The following is a 13888-nucleotide window of genomic DNA, read 5'->3' as shown; positions in this document are numbered from 1 at the left end:
GGTGTGCGAGAGCCTGCTCTGCCTGTAGGAAGCCTTCCTGCCCCTAACTCACAGCTGTAAGTCACAGTAACAAAGACGAGCCCTTGGGGAAGGCACAGCTCTCCAGGCACAAAGAGGATGCCCTTTTGTGGACCACAGCAGGCTCGCTCACCAAGCCTTTCCACACTCCCCATGGCCGTACATTGTATGTCCTACTTTTGCATATACTTGAAATTTTCCACAATAGAAACAAAAAGCAATAACTGACGGATAAGTAGATGGTAAATAGTTAAGGAAGAGAAATCCGGCGTGCTACCTTCCGTAATGATAGGCACCTTTGGAGGAGAGGGAAGAGGAGGGAATGAGAGATACCACAAGTGTAAGCCTTAAGGGCTGCCTTTGGTCTTTCACTCTAGACTCTTCTGTGAAACGTTTCTCTTTTTAACTGCATTGAAGTTTCATTTTAATGATTTTTTTTTAAAAATTTGTTTCGAACCTCGAAGACACCATCATCAAGCCAGACCAGCTCAAACACTCATTATTTGTTAGAAGTTATATTTTATGGAGTTAGTTTTTAATAAGTAACCAAATATTAGGAAGCCATACTTTCCCTAAGTTAGTGTGGTCAACTTGACACAGCCTAGACTCATTTAAGTGGAAAGACTCAGCTGAGGTCTGAATCAAATCGGCCTTTGGCTATGTCTATGAGAGGTTGTCTTAACTATTAACTGACTCAGGAGGACCCTGCCCTCTGTGTGCAGAACCATCCCTAGGCAGCTAGGGCTATGTAAGAAAGGTAGTGAGCATGAGCCTCTGAGTCAATGGGCCAGAGAGTGACCCAGCAAGTAGTGATCCACCATGAGGTCTGGTTGAGGTTCTTGCCTTGAATGCCTGCCCTGTCATCTCCAGTGACTGACTATGACCCAGAAGTATAAGCCAAATAAACCAGAACACTTGCTAACCTAACAATCTCATAGGATACTTCTGGTACTTTCTCTTTCTAATAGGACCAAGGGCTAGGAGATTGGCAGCTGTTATGTGTATCACACAGCCACATTAGCTCGAAACACAAGTAGATTGTTGACGACCTCACATGTCACTTCTGCCTCCAGCGGTCATTTTATGAACCCCCAAACTTCAAGTCAAGCATTTCTGCTCCTTTGGGCCTTGCCAGTCATTAAATGCTCTCTCCATTGTTTTGATGTATGGTTCAGATGGAGTTTTGTGATCGGGCATATGCTAAATCATGATGCACTCAGACTGGTAAAAAGAAAAGGCAGCAAGCGCATGGTGCAAAGATGTCCTTTAACCCATGAAGACCACAGGAAACATTAGCTGAACTCATCACCAGGCAGATGGTGGTAGTTGGGACACTGAGTTCATATTGACAAGTCCTATCTTCCAAGAACATCCCCACACCCCATTCTGATCTGAAAGCCTAGTTACTGCCTTAAGACCATCTCAATTCACACAGTCTTTGCCTTTGACTCGCAGTCCCACTGGGCATTACTACTCCCTTCCTCCCTCTCTGTTCTGAACAACAGTGAATCAACTCCAAGAGGACACTAGAAATGGGGACAGATGACTTAAGTCATCTAGTTAGTCATGAAACACAGTTAGCCCAAAATGGTCATTGGATCATGGCTTTTTCCTATCATAAAACTATGCCAAATCAGTCATTAAGTGTGAACTTAAAAAGCCTAGAATGTAAAAGCCAGATGAATGTGACTGAAGGAGAGAACAGGTCCAATCGATCTGTCCTAAAATCAATTCTTCTCCCCACCTCCAAAAATGAAAAGACCAAAGTAAATTTTAATATAATATAATATAAAAGGAAAATATCTAGATCCTCGGTGTTTGAGCAATGACAAAACTCATATAGTTATTACTCCAATATTGTTTTAATAAAAAAAACTAAAAGATCATGTCAGTCTCTGGAAAAGAATCAAGAATGTTCTATTAAAAACGAAAAAATAGCTATGTTTGTAACAATTATTACTAAACCATCACTTTTAAACTTAAAGTCAGGCAGAGTATTTACATTTTATTTGTTTTTGGAGGACTCAAGGGGATGTTTTATAACAAAAACAACATCCAACAAAGGAACACGAATCTTCAATAATTTTAATGAATGAATAAAAATAGATAAAATGAAAATTTCGAACCATTTCCTGAAAAGTTCACAGGGGTCAACCAGAACCTCAAAGAAATTATTAGCACAACACTAGGATCCCAAGTTTAAAACTACAGTGTCCCTATTATCTCATAGCCCCTTACCCCTGAGAAGAGAGCAAAAGTACAAAGTTCACCTCAGTATACTTCAGAAAGTTTCTGAAAAAAAAATTAGACTAATGTTCAAATGTGTGGGTTGAGCACCCAGAACACATAGGGGACTCACAACTGGTAGCCCAAATGAAAGAAGCCTTAAAGGAGAAAGTTGGCTCCAAACACTATTTTTCCCTCCCCATCTAAACACAGGCATAAAGAAGTGGCCCTGAAGGACCGTGAGCTCACCCCCACTGTGTGGCTCTCCCAGCTAACACCTTTCTGAGTGGTAGTGGTTCCCAGACACTCGTGGGCTTCCCTCTGTGAAATGGCTCCACAGCTGATGTCTGTTTCGTAACTCACCGTGTTTGCTGATATTTGTTAATAAGGCCTAACCATCCGGGAATGGCAAAGGGGCTCCTGTGCTGAGCTCAACAGGAGGCACTTACACTGAGATGGTCCGATGTCAATGACAGCAGGGCTTCATTGCAAGGATGGAGTTTCTCAAACAAAATGGTATCTGCTCCTTTGGAATAAAGTTTTATCACTCCTTCTGGGTTTCGAACTGAAAAGTAAGAGTTTAGAAAAAGCAAATTACGTCACTGAAACCTGAGGAAACCAGACTCTTCTAGGACTGCAGCTAGCCCATCTGGAAATGGAGATAAAGTCCCAGCCAGGAACAAAGCTGTTAGGGCCAGACAATCACGACCTAAGTCAGCCAGCTTTATCCTTGTCCAATTACTTCTACTGGAAGTTATTGATTTCCAAAACTCAGAAACAAGTATTTGTATTCTGATGTACATGAACTACCAAACTCCCCTAGTCTACTATTGCAAAATGGCTGAAAGATTTAAATTAAGCCATGTGTATTAAGGAGAATTAGCAGCTTTATTAGAGAGTGCTTGGTGTGTAATTCAAGACCATCTCCATACGGGATTCTAACTCCTCAAGTTGCTACTATCTAAGGATCTTGAGAAAGTTTAATTTTCTCTGCCATGTGAAGAATTAAAAGGCAGCAAAAATCACAGACAGAGCAAACAGAATCAAACATTGAAGAAAGACTTTTATTAGAAGCAAGAACTCAGAGAGGGGGAGGAAGGGAGGGAGAAAAAGAGGGAAGGAGAGACAGAGGGAGGGAGGGAGAGAGGGAGGGAGGGAGAGAGGGAAGGAGGGAGAGAGGGAGAGAAGGAGGGAGAGAGGGAAAGAGAGAGAGAGGGAGGGAGGGAGGGAAGGAGGGAGAGAGGGAGAGAGAGAGAGAGGGAGAGAGAGAGAGGGAGGGGGGAGGGAGGGAGGGAGGGAGGGTTGATGATTTTGGGGGTGGAGAGGAAGGAGACGAGTCTCACTGTACAGCCCAGGCTGCCCTTAGACCTCCCATGTGTTAGAATTACGGTAAGTGTCACACTTTGCTATTAAACTCTTCCAGAAGTTCACATTTGAGCATTCTTTATCTCACATCAGATTTTGAGAGCTGCTGTAAGTTATTCCTTAGTGGTCATCTGTCTCCTGCCTCTATTCAATATGTTGTTGTTTGCTTGTTTATGTACCAAATTACTGACCTTTATGTACTGAATTAGTGCAATGGGTTCTTTCATAATGATATAATGAAATTTATATCTTTGCTCATCAGTAGGTTCTGTAACCTTTGACATACTACTATAAAAATCAACTTTTATTTAAACAGCACTGACCTAAATAGGAGCCCTTGTCCACAAATGAAATCTAAGCAGGCTGACACTGAAACTATACGTTAATAAGTTGATGAATGGCAGACCCCAAATTAAATAAGCAATAAGGTAGAAGATGAAGAAAGAAGAAGAAGAGGAATGAAGGGAAGAAAAGGCGATCGGAGACTGGGGAAGATAGCACCAGCCGTGTCAGAGCCCTCACGTGGGTATTGTCCCCATGGAAGAAGCCATGTGGCGATCAGGAGACTGGGATTGCTTCCTGCCTAGAAACAAGCAGGCCCTTCCTGTCCTAGCAGAGTCCATCTTGAATTTCCACTTCATTGAAAGTGTTGATAAAAGGTTGATAATGTCTTGGGTGTGGGACTGAAAGCCAAGCAGCCAAAAGAAAGCCTGTCAGCCCCACTCTGTGCTAAGCCTAGCCTTCCTCATATGGGATCCATTAAGGCAGGCATCTGATGTCTGCGGTTAAGCTGAGCATTCCTTGCCGCCTGTAATGGTGACCGATGTGGAGCAAAGGCCAAACTTCTCCCCGTAGAACAATCCTAGGTTCTTGTCAACACCCTCAGAGCAAGACGAAATCCACTCTGAGCCAAATGAGGACCTTTCACACCTCCCCCAGGGTTGTAAAGAGAGGACAGCTCCTGCTGATGCAACAGTGAGCCAACACCTAGAGCAGCCTGTGTGCTTCTTAGCTGGTGGAAGCTGCCTGTGGCCTGTTATCACAAAAAAATAAAAATAAACCGAACAGCCTGAGAACAACCCCCCCATACCACATTCCAGTAAAGACCTCAAACCCTACCATCATGGATATATACATTTTCCATAGTAATGCAATGGCCAGATGTTGTTGTTCATAAGTTATAAAGTATTAGATAAAATTTTTTTTCTTTCTTTCTTTCTTTCTTTCTTTTTGGAATGGGGGGGCGGTTCGAGACAGGGTTTCTGTGTAGCCTTGGCTGTCCTGGACTCACTTTGTAGACTAGGTTGGCCTTGAACTCACAGTGATTTGCCTGCCTCTGACCCCAGAGTGCTGGGATTAAAGGCATGTGCCACCACGGCCAGCTAAGCAGAATTTCAATGCATATTAATAGATATATTGTGCCTGCCTGGTAGTTGGCCCTGGGAAATATAAAGATAAGGCTGCCTGGCCTCAAGTAGCACCTGGACGATAAGCTGTGATAACCTGGAGTCCCAGAAGATGGGATCCCACTGCTGTAGTGAATGCTGGGAAATACCAAAAGATGTAGCTATTTGGAAAATAAAGAAAAACACATGACGTGTAAATTAGACATTATCAGATGAGAAGGCAGTTTCAGAAAAAAAAGAGTTAGGGGAAATCTCAGTACACGTTTAAGAACAACAACAAACAAACAGGGTATAAAAGGACACAATGCATCCTAGGAGTAGCGAGTTGTGACGATGCTTGAGCACAAAGCTCAGAAAGTAGAGAAAAGTACATTGCTGTCATTTTGCATGTGACCCTTCGAGTCACACTTAGGAGCATTGCCCTGTGAATTCTGGGAAACCAACATTAAGTGATGACATGATCAGTCTGTGGTTTAGAAAGAGTAGCACATCGCCAGCATAGAGTATTATTTTAAAGGGGACAATTTTGAAGGCACTGCAATAATTCAAATAAGCAGTGGCAATACCCCTCAATGAGGCAATGATATTGCAAACTACAAGGAGAGAACAGTAGAGCTTTATAGGGGGAAATGTAGTTCAGAAGACGCTAGGCTTGCAAATAATTCTAGGAAGCATCTGGAAGGGAAACACTTAGCAGTATGATGACGGGAATCCAGAGATGACTGAGTTTAGAGATTAGCAAAGAATGATACAGGTTTGAGAAACGTCTCAACTATGCCCAGAAAAACAGCTAACAGGGAGGAAATGTTAGTCTACAGCAGGGTTTCTCCATCTGTGGTCCCCTGTGGTGTACCATCGGCATCACTAGAATTGCTCAGAAATGCAAACCTGGGGACTCTGCCTCCAACGAACTCAGTCACAAACCAGTGGCCACGCCAAGTGATATGCGTTTTAGTAGTTTTCCAGCTTATTCCAACCGAAGCTAAAAGCTGGGAACCTTTATCCTAGTACATAAGATATGAAGTGTCAAAAGCAAGTGAACTACCAAGACGTCAAGAGGCCAGTTTTATTTGAGGAGGAGGCCTTTTTATTTTTCAGTGCTGGGGGGTTGAGCCCAGAGCCTTGTGCATCCTAGAAAAAGACTTTACCGCTGACCTATGTGTAAGTCCACGGCCAGACTTTAGAGAAGATGACCCCAGATTTTCCTTGCATCTGTCTCGCTGTGCAAAAAGCTGTGTGCTATGTTACGCTCTCAGACAAATGACTTTAGTTTAGTTTCTTGGGTCCTAAGTGAGGGTACTATATTATTTTTAACAGCCCTCACCAAATATGCTTCTATTTTCAGTAAATGCTGATTAGTGGCCCAGAAGCCCAGGGATCACTCTGGAAGAGGCAGCAGATAGAGTATAAGAGCCAAAGACAGTGGATGGATGAACTCATGGTAGTTGTGACAGCTATAGAAGATGTGCACGTTCAAGGTAGAGCAAACCCAGCATGGAGAGGTGAGTGGGCGGACAGTAAGTCCCGCCCCCCCCCCCCAGCCAAGGAACTATTTGAAATTGAGAGCTTCTGGGAGAGGAAGAGACAGCTTTTATTTAAGTAACCTCTGGAAAGTTGACCACACTCCAATGGAAGGCCACACATCCATGAATATATATGATCAGCACAAACTGGATTTGATAGGTTAGAGGAAAAAAAAAAAACAGGACACAGAGTTAGGTGGGTGAGGGAAGGAGGAGGTTGATCTGGGAGCAGATGTGGGAGGGAGTAAATATGATCAAAATGCATTATATAAAATTCTCAAAGAACTAAAAAAAAGAGATACGTTTTAAAGATTAAAAAGAAAAACACCTGCTTAGAGATATAAGGGGGTTGGGAAAGGGGCACATAAGTAGTCTGAGGACACGGAAATGGTACTAAGTGTAGGCTCAATTTTCTTAGCAAATATATTTTATTACAAAGTTATTAATTGAGAGTACCTCACTTATAAGCCAACTAACCTAAACAATAGAAAACAAAGACTAAAGAACACAATAATGAAACCGTAAGGATATCAGCTCCGAGGAACGATTCTCCTGGCATAGTCAGCAGGATTTCTTCTGCTGGAACCTGGAGAACCCAGAAGCCAGAACCTCAGCCAGAGCCTGGACCCCTGAAGCCTTCCCTCGAGTGGTTCTCTCTAGGAGTGTCTCGAAGTGGAGCGATGAACAGCCAAAACTATCCCAAGTCTCCAAAGGCCCCGCCTCTTGTTTTTGGCTCACATTTATACCTCCTCTCAGAATTTGTTCAAGGATGTTTTTCATCTGGTTAACAACCAATCTCCCCCACATGGTGGTTCGACTTCTAAGGGGATAAACACCTCCTGCTCTCTCACAAGTCTTTTTCTCATCCTCCACTTGTGATCTAAACAAAAAATACGTTTATCTCTCCTTCAACTAAGGGTTAACACTGAGTTGTAAAAGCATGGATGTGATGTGGTACTAAATAAGCCATCATCTCCAGCAATTGGGATAAACAGAAATAATGAATGGTGTGAGAGTGGCCAATGATGCCCACAGCAGCCAGCACAAGCTACACAATTCAGAATCGAGCAGCTCTCCAGTCAGACTTCTTGGTCTGACTCTCCACTATGTTTCCAGCACTGGGACTCAAGCAAGTCACTCCACTTTTCTCTATCTCATTGTGATTATCTATAAAATGGGTATTAAAAATAATAGCATTACTGCAGTTACTTCAGATAGGGGATTCAAAATAATGCTGGGTAAGGAATAAACTCCTGTTGAATTTTATTCATATATTATTATGCTTTTGAGGCTAAGTTGAGAATCACGAGAGTTCATAAAGTTACAAAAATGTACATATAGCCAAGAGTCAAATTATCCTTGAAAATCACCAACATAACCCATAACCACAGAAGCATCAAAACATCAAGCATCAGTAATAGTCTCAGCTAACAAACGTATACCTATGACAGACATCCTTTTCCTGATGTTGTTGAAATCCAAAAAGGCAAGTAACTGATAAGTAACAGGTGTTCCCAATTCTTCTATTGTTATTGTCTCTGGGGTCCGAGACTTAAAAATGAACCCAAAGTTTCTAGCAGCGGTAACCAGAGCTCCTTCATCGGGTGATTGAACTTGGTAAACCAGTTGTCCTAAAAGGGAAAGAGAAAATATATGCAGTGCTGAGGGTGATAATTCACGTTCATGATTCCAATACTAATCCCAATGTAGCCTTTAATAACCAACTCCAGCATCACTCTGAGTACTTCCCTATCCTTAGATAATGTCCACCCACCCACCACCTGGAGCTCTGGGGTACCCCAAGGCCCCATGCACACCACCATGCAGCCCTTCCCCTCCTGCAGCCAAGTGTCCAGCTGTGAGTCTGTTTCTCCACTGTGATAAAAGTTTCTTGGGTCATAGGTCATAGGTCTTCACTTTTGGTGAGTAGAGGTCCTAACCCTCATTTGAGTGCCATAGGACACACAAGGTGAGCTTTTAGAGGTAATGACTATTTAAATTATTTTATGTTATACTGTTGGGACCTACAGCTGAAAGAGGTGATATGATCATTAGAAAGATCAAACAACAAAAAAGTGAGGAAGCAGATACTCTGACCCTTTCCTTTGCTAAGTCACTAATGACCATCTTATGAGACTGAATGTGTAAAAATCCACCAAAATGTAAAGGATCAAATCAAGACTTGTTGTTGTTAAAGACTTGTTGCTCAACAATGTGTGTGTGTGTGTGTGTGTGTGTGTGTGTGTGTGTGTGTGTGTGTTGGAGTGGTGCTAAGAAGGGAGAGAAAAGATGAAACCTGCAGAAAGACCAAAAAACTTAAAAATAAAAGTAATCCATTTACATAAAACTATATCATGTTTGAAAAAGTAAATCGGAAAATGTTGGCATGGATAGATCCATTTTACTATTTATAGTGTTCAAGATAAATTGTTACGTAATTGGTTTTTCTATTAGTTGGGAATACTGTGGATTCCTCATGAAAAATAAAACCTTACATCTCTGCATATATTCTTGGATATACATTTACAAACAAGTGGAAGAGTGAATCATTTAAGAAGAAAAACCAGGAAGATTTCCATGAGTTTGAGGTCAGCCTGAGCTACACGGTGAATACCAACCTCCTCAGGGATATATAGTCAGACTCTGTCTCAAAAAGTGAAAAGAGACAAAGGAGTAATGATAAAATAGTTACCTCAAAAATCCCTCAGAGTTAACAGCAATAGGTAAGCCACAAATTTACCACTAGTAGGTAGAAATTTATAAAAATAAATAAATATCATCTACAGATAAAAGAAGTAAAAAAGTTAATTAATATAAAATAGATGAATGAATCATACGAACATTGACTCTAGCCATAAAAAATAGCACCTATGAGTTTTTTTAAAAAATTAAAACTATGGTGAGAATATTACATATGCCAGGACAATGTTGATAACTATTAAAGGATCTTTGTTTTACTCAAAAGAAGCCTTAGGCTTCCATGAGTTTATGCTAAAATCCTGACATTGACCTCTAAAACAATAAAGGTCCATTGTTTTCAAAGTAGCAGGATTCAAAAGGACTAAATATATGAAAACAAAATCAAAAACAAAAAAAAGAGGAGTCTAAGAAAAGAAAAGTAGGACAAAGAGAAGACAAAATAAGGTGGTTGAAAAGAACTCCAAATATCAACAACTGAGGTCTGAGTATTTAGAACACAAGTGTAGTGACAACAAAGACAAATGGACTGAAAGTTCTCTTTAGCCTTAGCATTGGCCACACCTCATTATTAAATGTTAAAATACATCACTTGCAAAAGCTGTGTCCTAAATGTAAGCAAAGAGGTAAACGAACACTAACAGAAGCTAAGTGCGCAGACACCTAGGAAGGAGGAGTAGACAATCACAGGAAACTCTAGGATAAAGATGACGGCTGGAGGTAAATGGAGTCAGGATATTCTGTTACGGGCTGTGGTTTGATGAAGGCAGAAATCCGACCTATTTTCCAACATAACCTTCTGAAGCAAGCTTTGGCAGAACTAAAAATATCAACGTAGAAGTGTGCTGTTCTATTGAGAGCTCTTGGCATATTTTGATTAGCTAAGAAATCAAGTTGTCAAAATAATCCATTTTTTTAAAAAACAGATTTCTCATACCCTAAATTTTAGCACTTAGAAGGCTGAAGTCAAAGGATTGCCATGAGTTTGAGGGCAGCCTGGACCACAGAATAGCACTGTGTCATTAGATAGATGGATAGATAGATAGATAGATAGATAGATAGATAGATAGATAGATAGATAACAGATGGATAGATAGATAGTTGAATGAGAAACTTGATTAATAGGATTAATCTACTGTTCAATGTATGTGTTCAGAATATAGTAACCCAAATTAAAAAATACACATTCATTTTAAGCATTTACTACATGTTTATGGAAATCAATCATATACCAGGCCATTATCAAGCTTCAACAAATTTTAATTTTGGTATAATAAGGTAATAAAAAAGTTGTAAATTTTTAAAACTTATTGCCATTTACTTAAAAAAAAAAAAACTCCCTAAGTACTTGGATCTCCCACTGTCTCATCCCACTGTCTCATTCTGAGGCGTCACTCTGGCACAGACCAAAAAGTACAGCATCCTCAAATAACTTCCCCATGGATCAAAAGCCACACACTTGCAGCCATATCCTCAACCATGAGCTGAACTTTAAGTGTTGGATTTGAACTCTCGCCCTCTCTCTCAGTGACACTAATATAGAAGAGCTTAGCTTTGGATGTTCTTTAACATGAATGAATTTGCTTGAGTGACATATCCCACAATGAAATCTTTGAAATAAAAGCAAGTTCCCATGTCCTCAAAACACAACCCAGTCTGTTGGATTTAGTGTCCTGAGACAAGAGTTAGAAACCATCGAAGTCATGCAAATACCTAACTTCCATCTCATCAGAATTCTTTTAAGTGACAAAAGGCATCAGCCAGCCATCAGAAGAGCTAAAACGCAAGAACAGTCATAGGAATGTCCAGTAGATGTTCAATGGAGAGTGTAGGTAGCTGGAGCTCTCGCTCATATGCAGCAGGGACATAAAATGATACATTAATGTCTTTGAAAGCAGTTTAAAAGTTTGAGAAGTTTAAGCATATCCTTGTATGATGAGAGGGCAATTTCCATTCCTAAGTATTTAGCCGTCCTCCTCCCAATGTTTTTAGCAAATAATTTTTAAAAGGCATACAAAGTGTTTGTGACAACTTTGCTCACAAAAGCTAGAACAACCTAACTTTATTAACAGAGAACTGGAAGAGGTTGTGGTGTTTCCATACAGAGGGGTGCTGTTTAATTTTTTAAACAAAGAGAGAAAGAAACTAGTAACTGGGATAACAGCGCTGATGACAGACCATGGCACACAGAGGGCTTACTGTACAATTCTGTTTATATGGAAGACGGGAAGACAAACTCCTCTTCAATGACAGAAGCCTCAGCAGAAGTTGAGTGGGCTAGAGCTCATAGAAGCTGAATGGAAGGGGCACAAGTAACCTCTCTGCTCTGATGGAAGAGATTTATGCCTTGATCCAAGCAGCGTCTCTAAGGATGTTTGTAACCATCAAATCTCATCAAGCTACAGTGCATGTATGTGTGCATGCAATGTGCATACGTGTACTCTGAAGATCTGGGCACCTCAAATGCATTGAGTTGTAGCACAATCTAAATTCTTAATAATGCTGGAATTGAAGAATGAATCTTGAATCTACACATCTGAGAACTATTTGAAAGATAAAGTGCCAGTTTGATCAATAAAGAAACAAAGATAGAGGGGGGGGGAAGCATAGTCCAAAACATTTGCAGAAGAAAATGAAGGCAGAGGTAAGGACACTCTCCAAACTCAGTCAGCAAATGAAACCAGAACCTTGGAGGCCTCATTAGTAAAGCTAATTGAAAAATTCCATTCGGAGCTACTGGACCACGGTGCTCCTTGTCCAGTCACACAAAGAGGAACAGACAAGCATAAATCACCAAGCACTTTAGAATAACATCAAAGTTCGATGCAGAAGAAGAGGGAGGGGGAAGGAGGGAGAGGGAGAGGGAGAGGGAGAGGGAGAGAGGAGAGAGAGAGAGAGAGAGAGAGAGAGAGAGAGAGAGAGAGAGAGAGAGAGAGAGAGAGGACACTCAATAAAACACAGAATACTGGATGAAACAAAAGCAAATTCAAATTAAGTATAATTAATACCCTCAAAGAGATCTAAAGAATATCATAGCATTAATGGAAAACAGACTGCTATTAAAATGAAATAGGGTTTGGGAAATGAAATAAACTCTAAAGGCAGAAATAAAAGAAACTTCCTTAAGGCAATTCCCAGAAGGGAACATAATAAATCCTTGTGGTGTTAATATTATAAAGATCAATTAAAGCCATAAATACAATTATGCAAATCTTCAAAGCAATTAAAATCTAAAGAATGGGTTAATTCAGCACTTATTGCTTCCTTGGGTAGTAATTTTAACTTAATACTTTGTAGCAAAAGGAAACAAAATTTACAGGTGAAACTGTTAGACTCTGAAGAAAGAAGTTGGTTCTCTGGCATCTCTTGCCTTCATCACCAAACGTGAGGCAGCTGCTTTTCTTGTATTTTGTAAACCCTGAGCTCTAAATGCCCATGTAGCAGGTAAAAGGCCTTGATCGGCATGATGATCACAGTGTTTTGATGTAGATTTCTCCCCTTTCTATGGTCACCTTCATCCGTTACACACGTGCTGTGTGACTCAGCTATCTCTCCCCATTAGTTCTGGTACTAGACCTTTTACAGCCAAATGTGGTACTCAATTATAACAAGCGTTTAATCCCAGTTGAAAAACATATTTATTTCCAAGAACATATTTAGCTTTCCATTGGTACTGTATCTTTTTCTTTACTGTGTTTGTGGGGGATTGGAATGATGGTTCAGCAGTTAAGAACACTGTCTGCTCTTTCAGAGGATCCAGGTTCAATTCCCAGCACCCAAATAGGAGGTCACAACAGTACAGATGGTCAGACACCCTCTTCTGACTGTCATGGGTACTGTACACAAGTGGCATACATACATGTAGGTAATATACTCAAACACATAAATAAAATGGATAAAAAATAAAAGTATATCCTTGTTTATAAGAAGCATTCAGAATACAAACAAAAAGCTAGAGACAAGAAAACTTGTTTGGAATAGTCTACCTTTAGTTCAGAAATCCTTCTATTTTAAAACCTTATCTTTGTTGTATTTTTTTAAAGGGCTCACTACTGAAACACTTACCTGTGCTATTCTCCTCCGACATTACAGTATGGCAGAGAGCGAGTACACGAAGGAATTCATGCACTTTGGGGTCCCCCAGCTCAATGGATTCCATCAGACTGTGGTCCGAGAAATGGAGTGTTCTTTCTGACTGACATTTGCTTGAGAAGTCCACCACTTCCTTTTTCTGCAAGAGAACGCCACACTGAGCCAAACTTTTCCCAACAATAATCCGTTGTCTTTTCATTTTTTTCCCCCTTTGCACACTGAACTTTTCATGGGGTTGCAATTACCTGTCTTAATTTTTAAAAATCTGCAACAACTATTTCATTCTGGATTGTTCTGAGAACTGAGAAGATTCTGGCATGCATTCACATTAGGGCACAGGGTGTTAAAGGGGGGCTGAAACGCTTTATCCTGGAGGGAAGATCCTTAACCTCAGTGAGTAAACAACTTGGAATACCTTCAGGAAGTTCCTGAAGCCAACTAGACCCACAAGTATATAAGCAGTAAGGACATTACTAAGCCCTGAGGGACACTCTCAAACCAGGAACACGCCTGGAAGAGGCAGAGGCCAGCCAGGCTGCCTGGAGAGGCTCAGACCAACTG

The 13888-nt window shown here is 40.7% G+C and overlaps 1 protein-coding gene across 8 annotated transcripts in view; it reads right to left on the bottom strand.

Moving 5' to 3' along the window:
* ATP8B4 (ATPase phospholipid transporting 8B4 (putative)) overlaps positions 1-13888 on the bottom strand; it is a 174582-nt gene that overhangs the window by 43239 nt on the left and 117455 nt on the right. For all 8 annotated transcript variants that reach the window (XR_014777957.1, XM_084775494.1, XM_084775493.1 and 5 more), the window contains 3 exons: positions 13301-13466; positions 7981-8169; positions 2694-2809 (listed from right to left, as the gene is read on the bottom strand). Coding sequence is in view for 7 of the 8 variants with exons in the window: in XM_084775494.1 (XP_084631620.1) it covers positions 2694-2809; positions 7981-8169; positions 13301-13466 (471 nt within the window). In the remaining variant the exon portion in view is untranslated. The remainder of the gene's footprint in view (positions 1-2693; positions 2810-7980; positions 8170-13300; positions 13467-13888) is intronic.

This window comes from Acomys minous (genome assembly GCF_964271855.1).
Source record: "Acomys minous genome assembly, chromosome: 3".
NCBI lineage: Eukaryota > Metazoa > Chordata > Mammalia > Rodentia > Muridae > Acomys > Acomys minous.
This window is presented reverse-complemented; position numbering and strand designations above follow the sequence as displayed.